General features: G+C 54.9%; 6 protein-coding genes and 1 pseudogene across 6 annotated transcripts; 2 read left to right on the top strand and 5 right to left on the bottom strand.

Annotated features, from left to right (window-relative positions):
- Positions 1-903: 903 nt before the first annotated feature.
- Positions 904-1,138, bottom strand: ACA1_205890 (uncharacterized protein; the record flags this gene model as incomplete). Its single annotated transcript, XM_004367419.1, has 2 exons — positions 904-921; positions 950-1,138. The coding sequence occupies 2 exons, from the start codon at positions 1,136-1,138 to the stop codon at positions 904-906; spliced, it is 207 nt and encodes a 68-aa protein (XP_004367476.1).
- Positions 1,139-2,816: 1,678 nt separating this feature from the next.
- Positions 2,817-3,443, bottom strand: ACA1_205900 (uncharacterized protein; the record flags this gene model as incomplete). Its single annotated transcript, XM_004367420.1, has 2 exons — positions 2,817-3,276; positions 3,358-3,443. 2 exons carry the CDS (start codon positions 3,441-3,443, stop codon positions 2,817-2,819), a joined length of 546 nt encoding a protein of 181 aa, XP_004367477.1.
- A 922-nt stretch (positions 3,444-4,365) lies between these two features.
- ACA1_205910 (heat shock protein 90 alpha, putative) lies at positions 4,366-6,826 on the top strand (the record flags this gene model as incomplete). The annotated part of the gene is made up of 4 exons (XM_004367421.1): positions 4,366-4,718; positions 4,811-5,773; positions 5,862-6,249; positions 6,380-6,826. The coding sequence occupies 4 exons, from the start codon at positions 4,366-4,368 to the stop codon at positions 6,824-6,826; spliced, it is 2,151 nt and encodes a 716-aa protein (XP_004367478.1).
- A 118-nt stretch (positions 6,827-6,944) lies between these two features.
- On the bottom strand, positions 6,945-11,321 carry ACA1_205920 (WD domain, Gbeta repeat domain containing protein; the record flags this gene model as incomplete). Its single annotated transcript, XM_004367422.1, has 20 exons — positions 6,945-7,068; positions 7,154-7,228; positions 7,328-7,584; positions 7,677-7,818; positions 7,890-7,984; positions 8,149-8,228; positions 8,320-8,417; positions 8,477-8,637; positions 8,783-8,891; positions 8,984-9,106; positions 9,201-9,315; positions 9,419-9,649; positions 9,777-9,913; positions 10,035-10,108; positions 10,236-10,421; positions 10,542-10,616; positions 10,694-10,774; positions 10,874-10,960; positions 11,042-11,183; positions 11,296-11,321. 20 exons carry the CDS (start codon positions 11,319-11,321, stop codon positions 6,945-6,947), a joined length of 2,418 nt encoding a protein of 805 aa, XP_004367479.1.
- A 68-nt stretch (positions 11,322-11,389) lies between these two features.
- Positions 11,390-11,979, bottom strand: ACA1_205930 (annotated as a pseudogene).
- Positions 11,980-12,593: 614 nt separating this feature from the next.
- Positions 12,594-13,832, top strand: ACA1_205940 (uncharacterized protein; the record flags this gene model as incomplete). The annotated part of the gene is made up of 2 exons (XM_004367423.1): positions 12,594-13,013; positions 13,119-13,832. The coding sequence occupies 2 exons, from the start codon at positions 12,594-12,596 to the stop codon at positions 13,830-13,832; spliced, it is 1,134 nt and encodes a 377-aa protein (XP_004367480.1).
- A 71-nt stretch (positions 13,833-13,903) lies between these two features.
- On the bottom strand, positions 13,904-14,557 carry ACA1_205950 (uncharacterized protein; the record flags this gene model as incomplete). The annotated part of the gene is made up of 3 exons (XM_004367424.1): positions 13,904-14,064; positions 14,186-14,354; positions 14,435-14,557. 3 exons carry the CDS (start codon positions 14,555-14,557, stop codon positions 13,904-13,906), a joined length of 453 nt encoding a protein of 150 aa, XP_004367481.1.
- Between the last annotated feature and the right edge of the window lie 47 nt (positions 14,558-14,604).

Consider the following 14,604-nt stretch of genomic DNA (forward strand, 5'->3'; position numbering starts at 1 on the left):
TGGAGCGTCGCGATGAAAGGCCTCCTGGCCCGGGCAATGCATCTGCAACAACACGTGGGACGTTAGGTTTAGAAAAAAAAAAAAAAGGAAAAATGGGTGGAGCGTACCAAGATGGAGTGGGCCACCTAGTTCTCGGCACCTTGAACGAAAGAGAGCTGGGCGGCGTCATGGGGGGTGTGTTCCATTTTCTAAAATCTCAAGACAAAAAGGAAATTGAACGAGAAGATAAAGAGCGAATGCAGAATGTTGGAAATTTGATCTTTTGGGTGCTGGGTCTGGTAGTGAGGTCGGGGTTGTGTCGTCGCGGAAGGTTGGGTGAAGCTCTCTGGTGGCAGCGGTCCATTTTGAGCTCCCCCCCTTCGCGCTGTGCGTACTACCTCCGCCCTTGTCCGTTCAGTTTTCGCCTACTTTTGGCATGAACAGCCTCACCATTTTTTCTGTTGTTTTCAAAGTAAAACACCATTCACACACCAAGAAGGTCATAGGTGCACTACTGAACTACATCTACAAAACCTAAGTAACCTTATATACCATTCCTTTACATATTTACTGACATATCTACACATGCCTCCTCTTCTCTCTCTCTCTCCTTCTCCTGTGATTGTGGGTTTGTTGTGTTGGCACAGCATGTGGAACATCAGTGTATGTGTGTGTGCATGTGTGTGTGTGTGCATGTGCAATTTACCTGAAGTGGTGCTCAGTGGCTCAGGAAATGCCCAAGTGTTGCAATTTTTTGCAGGAGCAGGTCCCTCATGTGCAGGCTTGTGGCCAAGTGGTGTGGCCATATTGATGGCCAACCCATTGACCACACCAATCTTGAAGCTGTTGCTGTCTGGCCCATTGGTGGCAAGCTCCTGCCACACAGTGTCTCTGTGACTGTTGTGCCTCCTTGCAATCCCACACTCATCCCAAGATCAGACACTAGGTACAGCCTCAGCATCACTCTCACTGTGGCCATCTCCTCTGTCACCCCAACAGTGGCTGCCTTGAGCACTGTGTTCACCTCAGCCAGCTCCCATGTTGCCATATCCAGGCTCCTCACCATTGTCTCCTTCCTTGTCTCCTTCACCTTGAGAAGCACCATTTTCACCTTGATCAGCTCCACTGCCACCATGAGCTGGCCCTCCAGCAGCTCCATTTTTACTGTGAGCAGATCTGTCTTCACCTGGGCCAGGCCTGCTTCCAGATCCACAAAGCTGATCAGCAGAGACACAAAAGATGTGTAGAGATTGATGTCACATGCATACTGGGCTCACCAAAGATGAGTGTGTTTAGGTACTCCTGTGTGGGGATTGAGGCTACCTTCTTTGCTGTGTCAAAGGCAAGCAGTCCCTTGATCATGGCTTGGGCAAGGCTCCTCACATCTTCCTTGTCCTCAATTTTGTCCTTTTGATCAAAGCAGCTCATGCATGAACACTTCTCAGGTGGTCACCAGAGGCAGCATGACCCACTGAAGAGAATGGAAGAGGCCACACCAGGTCAATGCCAGGCTGGGAGGCAATGCCAGAGGGGTGGATGATGGAGTAGGGGTGGTGGACATGGCTTTTGCTGAGTAGGCTTGAGGGTGATGTGTGCAGTAGGTGTGAGGCTACAAAAACAGCAGAGCCATCACACTGCTTTTTAAATCCTATTGAAGAATGTATGTGGATATCCTTGAACTTGTGGTCATTTGAAATGAGAGGTCACAAATGACTGTGGAATTTTTGTTGTGCTAAAATCGTGTGAGATTGGACATTTTTGATTTACAGGACAGTTTTGAAGATTTGGATCTGCATGTGTGATTTTGACATGCTAGACTGCTGCTTAGAAGTGATATTGAGGGACTTGAGATGAAAATAATTTCATAAAAACTTGGAATTTGTGGAGTTAAAAGTGATTTTAGCAGTGTGGAATGGAGTGGAATTTTAACTTCAGGAATAGGGCTCCAATTCAGCACAAATGTGAAGAATGAAGTTCAGTGCATGTGTGCAACTGAGTGAATATGGTGTGAGGTTGTACATGAACTGGATGTGAGGCCAGCATGTTGGCCACTGATTATGGAATTGATGGAGGGTATGAAAGCAAAAGCAAGGTGCAGTTTGAGGGTGTTCAGAGGAGCACTTATGATGGTATTTTAATCTGCCATTTCTCAAGATGCTCCCAGTTTTGTCTTGCTATTCTTAAATTAAAACCATTTTTGTGTTGTCAAAACCATTTTTATGAGCTTAAACTCACAAACAAAATCACTTTTCAAAATGACTGGACCTCTCATTTCAAATGACCACAAGTTCTTGATTGGCTGCTTTATTATTGCAGCCTCCTTAAGTGAGCACTGTACCACCAACCTGGACCAATGATGTTAAAGAACAACTTGAAATCTTGAGTGCTTCCTGGCAGTAATTTGGCAATTAAATCCCCTAAAGATCCTTGTGTTGATGATCTGATGTGTGTCAGATTGGCAGCATGTGCACACTCTGATGGCACCTGTGAACAAATCTTGTACAGTAGTTCAGGAAACCATGTGTACTTCTTGCCAATAATTTGGCTATGATGGCTCTTGAAGTTCCTCATGTTTGTGATCTATCATGCATCAGATTGATAGCACATGCACACTATAACACCCCCTTGGTACAATGGATGCTGTGGACTATGTGTAACATGTAACATCAAAACACTGTGTCCAGAAAAACGTGCCAGTGGCACCTTTTGTTAAGTAAAATCTGTACAAGTGATTTTTGTGTATGTGCAGCAAAAGCAGTACTTTTGTGAACATGGTGTGTGAGTGGTTTTGGCACAATATGTACAGAGAGTGGCAAAACAGGGAAAAATGGTGTAGGTCATGGTAAAAGCAGGTGGGGGCAATGAAGAATTTCAAGGCATAAGTGTAAAAAAAGGGCTAATGTATTTTGTTGAAAGAAGGAACAGAACAGAGTGGAGGGAAACATTAGCCAATGGACTTCCACACTTTCCATGGACCAGAAGAGGAGGAGGAGCTGGTCTTGGGTGTGAGAGGGGCAAGGGCAGGATGTGAAGTTAGGCCTTGTAGGAAGGAAGTGATGGCTGAGATCTGACTCCTCCAGGAATTTAGAGTGGAAGGTGAGGAGCCAGTTGCCAAGAGAGGAGATGTTGCCCTCTGCTATGGGGGTAGAGGAGAGGCAGACAAAGCTGGAGTAAAGGGCAGCACAGAAGGAGAGGTAGTAGGTGGGATTTGCCTTATAGAGAATGTGGTAGGGAGTGGTGGGTGATGTGATGGGGTGGGGAGAAGGATTGGGAAGCTCTAAGCTCTGGATGAGGAAGCTGTAGAGGCCAATGTGAAGTGGGGTGTGGTCCAATGATTGAGCAGTGAGGAAAGCAGGAGCAGAGCAGACAACCTCACACATTGGGTGTGGGATGGGGATGTGGTGCAGATAGCAGAAGGGTTCAGGGATGGTGTCACTGGCCAGAGGATGCCAGATGGTGGACATGTTAACCCTCTTGTGGCTGAAGACCTGACCAGGAGACTGAGGAAGGCAAGCATTAAGACATTCTTGTTCTCAGCAGCACAACTTGTCAGCCTGCAGGTAGAGGATAGAAGGGTGAGTGTTGGAGGTGGTGTTAGTCAAAAGGTGAGTTCAGATGTGGTGAAAGAGTGTGGAGATGACAAGGTTAGCATCTTTTGGCTGAGGGTGTAGAAAGAGGTGTTTGCCATGGCTGTGGTCAATGATACCACCAAGAACCATGGTGAATACCAAGAAGTCATCAAGCTGATCAGGATGTGGTTCAATTGCATGTGGATTCAAAAAACAGACTCATGTACCTTTTGCCTCTTGGGCTTGGGCAGGGCACATTTCTCATCCTCTTGAGGACATGACCTCTTCTCCTCCTTCTCCTTACCTGCACATTTGTTCAAGCAAGCTGCTTGATTACACTTCACACATCAACATTCACTCATCACTCACATTTCCAAGTTGCTTTTCTCCCGCCCTTGCACTTCACCCAGTGAGAGCTGGGGCATTTTTTAACAGGCTGGATGAACAGGATTCTCGTCAACTGGTGAGCTAAACTCCGGCTCTCGGAGCGGTGAACACACTCTCATTCCAAACATTCTGGAGATTACAATGTTAAGAGGGCGGTACTCGTCATCCTACTCAATATTCTCCCAAAGAACGGATTTCGCTATCCAACACGCTTCTTTTTGTCGGATTTTCCAGGTTGAATCACCTTTCATGAATTCCGCACTTTTTCCCACCCACCCAACCAACCATACACTCGGTCAGGCTGGAAATAAAAGGGCACCCACCCTTCGCGCCGCTTCCCTCATCACTGTACCAAGTACAACCGCGAACAGCACAACACAACCCTCTCAAGTTTTTCAAGGAGACGCAGAGACCAGACCACAGCACCGCGATGGCAGAGGACGTGGAGACGTTTGCCTTCCAGGCTGAGATCAACCAGCTGCTCAACCTCATCATCAACACCTTCTACTCAAACAAGGAGATCTTCTTGCGCGAGCTCATCTCCAACGCGTCGGACGCCCTCGACAAGATCCGCTACATCGGCCTCACCGACAAGCCCGCGCTCGAGACCAACCCGGAGCTCTACGTGCACCTGGTGCCCGACAAGGCCAACAAGTGCATCCACATCATCGACTCGGGCATCGGCATGACCAAGGCCGACCTCGTCAACAACCTGGGCACCATCGCCAAGTCGGGCACCAAGGCCTTCATGGAGGCCCTCCAGGCCGGCGCTGACGTCAGCATGTACGAGCGCCATCATTTTTATTGATTTTTCCTCTCTTTTTTTGCAACATTAACTCACCATCAATTGCAACTTCACATGCACAACACATCAGGATTGGTCAGTTCGGCGTGGGCTTCTACTCGGCGTACCTGGTCGGCGATCGGGTGGTGGTGACGACCAAGCACAACGACGACGAGCAGTACGTGTGGGAGTCGGCGGCCGGCGGCACCTTCACCATCAAGCGCGACACCGAGGGCGAGCCCCTGAAGCGCGGCACCAAGATCACGGTCTACCTCAAGGAGGACCAGCTCGAGTACCTCGAGGAGCGTCGGCTCAAGGACCTCGTCAAGAAGCACTCCCAGTTCATTCAGTACCCGATCTCGCTCTGGGTCGAGAAGACGAAGGAGAAGGAGGTCGAGGAAGAAGCTGAAGAAGAAGAGGAGAAGAAGAAGGCCGAGGAGGAGACTACGGCGGAGGCGCCCAAGATCGAAGAGGTGACCGAGGAGGAAGAAGAGAAAAAGGAGAAGGAAAAGAAGAAGAAAAAGGTCAAGGAGACGTACCACGAGTGGGAGCTGCTCAACAAGACGAAGCCGATCTGGACGCGCAACCCGCAGGAGGTGTCCGAGGACGACTACAAGCAGTTCTACAAGAACCTGACCAACGACTGGGAGGACTACCTCGCGGTGAAGCACTTCTCGGTCGAGGGCCAGCTCGAGTTCAAGTCGATCGTGTTCGTGCCCAAGCGCCCGCCGTTCGACCTGTTCGAGACCCGCAAGAAGCGGGCCAACGTCAAGCTCTACGTGCGTCGAGTCTTCATCACCGACGACTGCGAGGAGCTCGTGCCCGAGTGGCTCAACTTCGTGCGCGGCATCGTCGACTCGGAGGACCTGCCGCTCAACATCTCGCGCGAGATGCTCCAGCAGAACAAGATCCTGCGCGTCATCCGGAAGAACCTCGTCAAGAAGTGCATCGAGCTCTTCAACGAGATCGCCGAGAAGAAGGAGGACTTTGACAAGTTCTACGAGGCCTTCGGCAAGAACATCAAGTACGGCATCCACGAGGACTCGACCAACCGGTACGCACTCACCGCACTACGCCGCACACACCGCACACGACACGACACGCATGCATGTGACTCACACGACACGACACGACACACGCAGGACGAAGCTGGCGGAGCTGCTGAGGTTCCATTCGACGAAGTCGGGCGCGGAGATGACGTCGTTCAAGGACTACGTGACGCGGATGAAGGAGAACCAGAAGGAGATCTACTTCATCACGGGCGAGACCAAGAAGGCGGTCGAGAGCGCGCCGTTCGTGGAGGGCCTCAAGAGGAAGGGCTACGAGGTGCTGTTCATGGTGGATCCCATCGACGAGTACATGGTGCAGCAGCTCAAGGAGTACGACGGCAAGAAGCTGGTCAACATCACCAAGGAGGGCCTCAAGCTCGACGAGACCGAGGAGGAGAAGAAGAAGGCCGAGGAGACCAAGAAGGCCAACGAGAACCTGTGCAAGGTCATCAAGGACATCCTCGGCGACAAGGTCGAGAAGGTACCGTCTACACTCCGACTCTCAACGTTCAACATATTGTACATCATGTTTTTTATATTCTACATTCTACATTCTACATTTTTACATTGTGCTACTGGATACTAATGACATGGCGATGGTGATGATGTAGGTGGTGATCTCGAACAGGCTGGTGGACTCGCCGTGCGTGCTGGTGACGGGCGAGTTCGGGTGGTCGGCCAACATGGAGCGGATCATGCGCGCCCAGGCCCTGCGCGACAGCTCGATGCAGACCTACATGGTCTCGAAGAAGACGCTGGAGATCAACCCCGACCACGCGATCGTGACCGAGCTCAGGAAGAAGGCCGACGCCGACAAGAACGACAAGACCGTGAAGGACCTCGTGTGGCTCCTGTTCGACACGGCCCTGCTCGCGTCGGGCTTCTCGCTCGAGGAGCCGGGCGGCTTCGCCCAGCGCATCCACCGCATGATCAAGCTGGGCCTCAGCATCGAGGACACCGAGAGCGACCGCGTCATGGGCGACGACGACCTCCCGCCGCTCGAGAGCGAGGAAGCCAGCGCTGCTGATGAGGGCTCCAGGATGGAGGAGGTCGACTAAGCAGCGCGCTTCTTCTTCTTCTTCACTTTACTCTTCCCTTTCTTCTCTTACACTACTGTTGTGCATTCACTTCCATTCTCAACAATCAAACAACAACGTATTTATATATGAGCGAAACTTATTGAGAGATGAAGCCAACGAGGCCGTCGGTGACCTTCTTGACTTCGTACTCGATGGCGTCGGTCTTGAAGCTCTTGCCCGCCATGATGTCCTCCAAGTCAGCCAGCATGTTCTTGGCGAATCTGTCGCTCAACCCCCCCAAACACATCACAAAGTCAGACAAGCACGCATGGAGGTGGCGGAGTCTCTTTTGCTTGGGACCCGTACGCGACAGCTTTCTTCTTGTCCGCCTCCTTTCGGTTGGCCTTCTCGATGTCCTTCCTGATGCTCTTCCACACGTTCCTGTTGTTGCCCACATCAGCGTTGTGTGTCGTGTTGTGTCGTGCGTGTGTGTGCGTCGTGTGCATCGTGTGCGTCGTGTGTCATGTGTTGAGAACGCACTTGACAACGGAGGGCAGAAGCTGCGTGAGATAGGAGATGTCCGCGCCGAGGGTGATGTTGAGGTCGAAGCTCGCGATCTTCTTGATGCACTCCCGCTTCGCGGGGAGCTTCGCCTTGGGCTCCTGGCAGCTGTCGAGGTAGTTGCTGAACGCCGGGAACACCACGTCCCGCATGAAGTTGTTCACGTAGGTCTCGAACTCGAAGCCCTTTGCCTTGTGGGCCAGCTCCGTCGCCAGAATATAGAACGCGTCCCACGCCTGCGTCGCACACGCACACGCACGACCGCACGCGCGCACAGTGTGTCTTTTAAGGTTCGGAGCTAAAAAGAGGGGGGCGCAACATGGTGTACCTCCTGGCGGAAGAGGGCGTTGAGGTAGGCCCGGTTGACGTGGGCCGAGAGGCTGATGAAGGACTCGACGTGGGTGCCCAGCAGGCCCAGGATCTCCTCGTCCGACGGGGGCCTGTCGCTGTACTGCTTCCTTAAGAAGCTCCTGCGCCATCATTGGTGGTCAGTTGTTAACTCTCTCACGCCCGGTTGGTCAATTTTGTGTTTTGTTTTTACCGGAGAAGCTCGAACTGGTCGCCGACCGTGTCTTTGGTGAGGCTCTGCGCGAGCAGGCTCATCGCTTCGTCGTGCGCGGGAGAGTCGGCCGCCGTCTTTAGAGCGCAGCCATGCGTGCGGTGTGCGGCGTGTGCGGCGCGTGCGGTGTGCGGTGTGTGCGGTGTGTGCGGTTCGGGTGTCAGTGTTGCTTCGCCGCAATGATCGGGAGAGGAGGAGATGGGGGGGGGGCAATTGCCTCAAAGATGCTGGGCGACAAGACGCTGGCCGCGATGGGAATGAAGTCCGTCCAACGGTCGGCCCGGTTGAATCGCTTGGCCAACTCCAGCGCCAGGTTGATCCCTGTACGCACACGACGCACGAAAACCGGTGAACAACGAAAACGAACACGACGACGACAACTGAGTCCGGGTGAGCGATGGTGGTGGTGGACCTTGGTCGAAGTTCTTGCTGAAGATGACGTTGACCACGTTCTGCAGCACGCTCGTATCGAACAGGTCGAAGTTGGCGTCCATCTCCTCCAACATGGTGCTGTCGGCGTGGACAGGTCAGTGTCGTGTCGTGTCGTGTGCGTGCGGTGGCAATGGTACTCTTGCAGGGCGATGAGCTTGGCGTGTTGTTTCTTGCGGGCCAGTTTGGACACGCGCATGCCGAGTCGCAGCAGATTCAGTCGTCGCTGCATGCCGGCCGGGAACTCCTTGGGCAGCGGGTAGTTGTACGGTATCCTCCGCGCGTGCTTCAACGCCTCTTTCTACTCACGCACCACCGCACACGCACAACCGCACACGCACACGCACCACCGCACACGACACACGCACCACCGCACACGCACGCACAAGGATGGGTTGGTTTGGACGAATTGGGTGTAAAAAAAAGATTGAGGGGAGCGCGGATACCTGGAAGGCGGTGGATGGCGGGGGCGTGTGGGTGTCGCTCCACTGTGAGGAACTCGAGGGCGAGACCGGCGAACACAAGCGGATCACCTCGTGCAGGTCCTCTTCGGACCTAAAAAATGGAATCGCGTGAGTGTCGTGCGTCGTGTCGTGCGTCGTGTTGTGTCGTGCGTCGTGTGTGTCGCGTCGTGTGCCATTTCGTACTTCTTGAGCATGTGGTGCTTGTCCACGAGCTGTACGCCGAGCTTGAGCGCCGCCTCCAGTTCGCGGTCGTAGACGAGCCTCTCCAGCTTGCGTTCGTCGCTGGTCCTCTCCTCCACAGGAAACCTGCAGCATTCGCCCTCGCGTCATGTTGTGCGACGTGTTGCGTGTCGTGTCGTGTCGTGTTGCGTGTCGTGTCGTGTGTCATTTGAGCGCGTACCGGGAGAGCTGTTGGGTGAGGGGTTCGAAGAAGCCCGGGCCAAAGCGGGCCGTGTGGATCACGCCGTTGGCCGTGGCCGCCACACACCGGTCTCGACTGAATCCCGAACAGCCCACTGCACACCTCTCCATCAGTCCTTGTCCTGTGTGTGCCGTGCGTGTCGTGCGCCGTGTGTGTCGTGTGTCGTGCCGTGTGCCGTGTGTGTTGACTCTACTGACCTTGTGTTATTTGGTCTGTGAGGGTGCCGCAGGACATGGAGCCGATGACGGCCAGGTTGTCGGCGGTGAGCGAGGTCACGCGGAGGCTCCGATCGGACCCGCCCGAGACCAGCAGGTCCGGGTGCGCCGCGTTCCAGTCAACCGAATTGACCGGCCCCGTGTGGCCGTGGATCGTGCACACGGGCCTCGCCCCGTACCGCAAGTCCCACAACTTGACCAGCCCCTCCTCACCTAACCACTCTCGCGTCAGCACGTGCCGTGTACTGTGTGTGCGTGTGCGGTGGTGCGTGTGTCGTGTCGTGTCCGCACGTGCGGTGGTGCGTGTGTCATGTGTGTCGTGTCGTGTCGTGTGCGTTACCTCCGGTGGCGATCCAGTGGGGCACGCAGGGGTTCCATTTCATCGCGCGGATGGGCGCTGCATGGGCCTGCCTCTTGACCCACACGCACGAGTATTCTGAGGACCCATCTCGTGCGTCGAGCAGCTTCATGGTACCCCTACAAGGCACACAATTCAGCTCAGCTCTTCTCAGCAGGCATTGTGTGTGTGTGTGTGTGTGTGTGTGTGTGTGTGTTGCGTGTGCCGTGTGTCGCGTTGTGTGTCGTGTCGTGCGGCTACCGTTGACCGGCCACGCCAAAGATCTTGTCGTTGTGCGGATCCCACTCGGCGCAGAGCACCAAATCTTTGGACACCTACTGGCCCACGTCAGTGATTCAATACAATAATAAATAATATTCAGAAATTAATAACAAATACTAACAAATAACAAATGAACAATAATAATAATAATAATATGTTATAAATGGCGGGGCACGAGACCCGCTTGGCGAGGAGGGGCGCGTCCGAGTTGGCGATGTCCCAGATCTGCACCGCGGAGCACTGCGCGCTGAGGAGGGTGGAGGTGGTGGCCAGCCGCGGGTGCAGCGCGACGCGTCGGACCCGCGTCGCCTCATCGCCCACCCACACTCGGCCCTCCGCCAGCTCCACCAGGTCCAACTCCTCATCCTGTCGTGTTTATAAACACGCGTGTAATGAATGGACCCGCGTTGTGTCGTGTGCCGTGGTCGTGTGCCGTGTGCCGTGTGCCGTGTGTGTGTGTGCGTGACAAAAGAAATGGATCGTTACGTTGACGCTCGGGCAAGTGAGCTCCTGCGGGGGCAATGCGTTCTCGGTGCCCAGAATGGTCATGGTGATCTTGCCCTGCGTGGGCGAAGAACACAAACACACACACAGGTGAGTTTCGCAGCAGCCTCAGGTCTCGAGCGGCATGCTTGTACTTGTGAAGAGGCGCAGATCAGGAAGGTGTCGCGCCAGGCGATGTCCCAGAGAGGACCCTCGAACGCCAACGTGCGTATCACCTGTGCAGTGTGCCGTGTGCCGTGTGTGCGGTCGTGCGTGTGCGAGTGAGTGCGCACAACAGAAGGGAACGTGATCGGGGGGGGGACACGGGCGCGCACGTTGAAGCTCTGCAGGTCGACGACCGACACCGTGGCCGTGCTGTTGCCGTCTTTCACGCCCGACACCGCCCACGCGGCGTAGTTCATCTCCTGCATTCCCCCCCCCCCGAGTCAGCCGCGTACAACGTAGAAGCACACCAGTTGGTGGCGGCGGAGAGTGCGGCGTACATTGTGAGGGGCGAGCGCGCTGGCCAGTGGCACGAAGTCATGCGTGTTGGCCGTTGATGAGCTGCGCACCTCAACAGATGCCTCTCTGTGCAGTCCCCACTGCTGATTTACCGATTTATTTGGGGCAGAGCGTGCATCGACCCTGTGGCCCATTTTGTTTTTTAAATAAATAAATAAATCGAGGCTTAATCCATTGTCAATGAGCAAATAAATAAATGGCAAATGCAGTGTCACAACTATTGTCACTGCCATACCAATCCCTCCTGTCGCGAGTGGCCATGGGCAAAGCTCGATCGATTGAAGAGAAAAAAGAAATGTGTCTTTTTCTTTTACAAAATGGCATTTCGTTCAGGCTGCAAGAACGGCTGTGGACTGCAACTTCTTGAAGGTGTCGTCCCAGAGCGTCGAGGTCGAGTCTTCCGCACCGACCTGCTTCTTGCTGACCTCCTTGAGCATCAGCTTGCAGAGGGTGCTCAGCGCGTCTTTGACCTGCTCGAGGTCGCCTTCCTGGTGACCGTTCTTCCTCTTGTCCTCCTGGTCCGCCGAAGGTTGGGGTGGCGAGTGGGTCGCGACCTTGGCCACCCACCCGTACGCCTTCGCTTGGTTGTAGACCTGGCACGCATCGCCCACAAAGGGCGCTATGTTGACCAGAAAGGCCTGGTCCTTGGCCAGGACCGACTTGGCCCTGTCGCAGCTGTCGTCCAGCACCAACTTGGCCTTGGCCTTCTCCCCCTCGCGCCAGCCGGCCGGGTGGATGTGAATTTGGATCAGATGGTGGTGGAACACGATGGCGTAGAGGAGCCCAAGAAAGCCGAGAAGGAGGAGCGCGGTGAGGAACGAGGATTTGCGCAGCCACTCGCTGCCCTTCTCGACGAACTCATCCTTGGCACGATCCACCACTGTCTTCAGGAGCGCCTGGCTACTGGTGTCGAGGTCATCACTGTTGTGTAGTGTCAACTACACTTGCACATGACTCTGGTATTCCGTTATATCTTTATTAGGTAGTTACCATATATGTGACACGTACACGTTAGATAATAAATCAAAGAGGCTCTTCTGAGCTCTCTTATCTTTCCATCAACTGCGTGATACCTCAACAATCACATGATGGGAGAGGTTGGGGCTCCTTCTTGATGGAGCGCCCGTTGTTCGTCGTCGTCTGCGCTTGGTGGCTACTCATTCGAACGCTCGTGTGTTGGAGAGTTGAGGTGGAGAAAGGAGGGAGTGTGCGAGCAGAGGAACGACTCCATGGCTTCGCCCGAACCGGGTCTTTTTGCCCAATGACATATCTGGTCCACCGAACTAACGTGGTAGAGACTATTGGTCCGTAACATCCAATGGGCAGGTATGCTCGTTTCGAATTGGTTGCCGGGTACAACCCGTTACAAGCAATGTCGCTCTTTAGTTGGCTTGTTTCTGTCGACAGCCAATCAAGTTCGTACCCCCCCTTTTGGGTTCTGTGTCAGAGCCACCAACAACCAGACCTACCACCTGACAACGGGAGCCAAACGGGAGTCCCGAAACAACAAAAGTCTTCACCCCAACAAACACTATGAACACTCTCCTCCTGGCCTCGCTCGTAGTGGTACTCAGCGCCGGGCTCGCCTGGCAGAACGCGACTCTCCTCACTGCCGTCGAGACCCAACAGCTGTCCCTGAACCAGCTCCTACGGGAGGCCACAAACACACCCAAGTCGAATCCTCAGCCGCAGAGCGATGAGGTGAGCCGACTGAAGCGCGAGCTGGCCCAGGCGCAGCATCGGCTTGCTCAGGCTCAGGCGCACGCCAGCCCGGCACCCTCGTGTCCGCCCCCGCCAAAGCCAAGAGAACCGACGAACGAGCTGAAGGGACTGTGCCGTGAGGTGCTGGAGGAGGCACACGGCATGCGCATCGTGAGCCACTACAGCCACCAGACCAACGTTTGGGACCTGAGCGAGGAGGCCTTCCGCGCGCTGCAGGCTGAGTGCAACGAAGTCCTCTTTGGCTAGTGCGTTGTCCCGGTTCGGTGGAAGTCACCACATAAAATTACATTTCTTTGTATTTTCTTTTTGATGTTCATGTTTCATTTTTTTTAGCAGTTTATGCTCGACATGCTGGGCTTCCACGCTTTCGCCACCCTGCCCGCCCTCCTCCTCTTTCTGCCCCAGCTCTACCTCTTCCTGTTCGGCATCGACTCGGGCTTCATCATCGTCGACCGCCTCTACCCGCACCCGCAGCCCCGCGAACCCTTCCGCCGCCACCCTGGCCTCATCTACGCCCACATCTACCTCTCCGCCGCCGCCCTCTTCCTCGCCCTGGCCCAGACCTCAACCACCGCCGCCACCACCTCAACTACTTTTAATTCCCGACGAAGACACACGGTACTCGGTTGGCTCTACTTGGCCTGCTTGACCCTGGGCGCGGCCGCGGGGGTCACCTACGCCTGGCTGCAGGGCTACGGGTCGGACGGCGGTGTCGGGGCCTCAGTGGCCTTCACCGGCCTGGCGCTGGCCGGGGTCGTGCCGGCCTGGCTCGCCCTGTGGTGCGCCCTCGTGCGGCGGGACCGCGCGGCCCACGGCCTGTGGATGTCGCGCAGCGTGGCCGCGCTGTGGGGCGCCAGCGTGTTCTTCCGCGTCCTGGCCAACACCTATCTGGTCTGGGTGGCGCGCGTGTCTGCCGACATCTACCCGGGCTGGGTGGCCATGATCTGGATGAGCTGGGTCATCCCCGTCGCCGCGCTCGAGCTGTATCGCACACTGGCGAGCCCGCCGACCGCTGGCGTCGTCGCGACGAAGACCACCAAGGCCGACTAGTGTCTGGTCTTCTACTTTCTTTACATCATTTAATATTTATTTATTTATTTTATTAACAAATATAGAAATTGCTACTGCTGTCGTGCGAGGTGTTGGGCGCAATCGAGGACCTCGAGGTACCACATGGACTCGCGGTTGGGATCGGGCGAGAGGTCGACCAGCTTGGCAGCCACCACGACCCGGGCGCCGTCTTCTCGCCGGCCCACGCTGCCGATCACCATCACATAGGCACCTGTCCAGCCACACATTCGAGGTAACATCATCAATAAAATGCACGACACGCACACGACACGCGACACGACACCGACACGCGCAACACGCAACACACGCGTATGCACGCATCATGCACGTACCCAAGGGGCAAGGCATGGAGGACGGCGTCGATGAAGGTAAGGAGGAAGAAGGGGCTAGTGGTGGCAGCTTGCGGGCATCGATGGGGAGTAGACCCGTGCCATCGTCCAGCACGAAGCCTCGCACCTCCGAGGCACCGCCGCTCAGCCCACCGGAGGCCACCGCCACGCCCTGCGAACAAACCGTTTATTTTATTTTATGTTTGAATTATATAAATTAAGTATGTAATTATTTGTGTATGATGGGGGTACCTGAACCCAGACTCGCTCGGGCTCGTCCAGCGAAAGCTGCTGGGAGGGCGGTCGCGACCCGCTGCCGCCCACAAGGTCTGCCACAAAGCACTTGACCGCAGCAGCTGCCCCTCGTCCGCTCATCCAACCGCTGTTGTTTTTGTTTTCTTTTTCCTTGCCTTCCGTTTTGT

This window comes from Acanthamoeba castellanii (genome assembly GCF_000313135.1).
Source record: "Acanthamoeba castellanii str. Neff unplaced genomic scaffold scf7180000084755, whole genome shotgun sequence".
NCBI lineage: Eukaryota > Discosea > Longamoebia > Acanthamoebidae > Acanthamoeba > Acanthamoeba castellanii.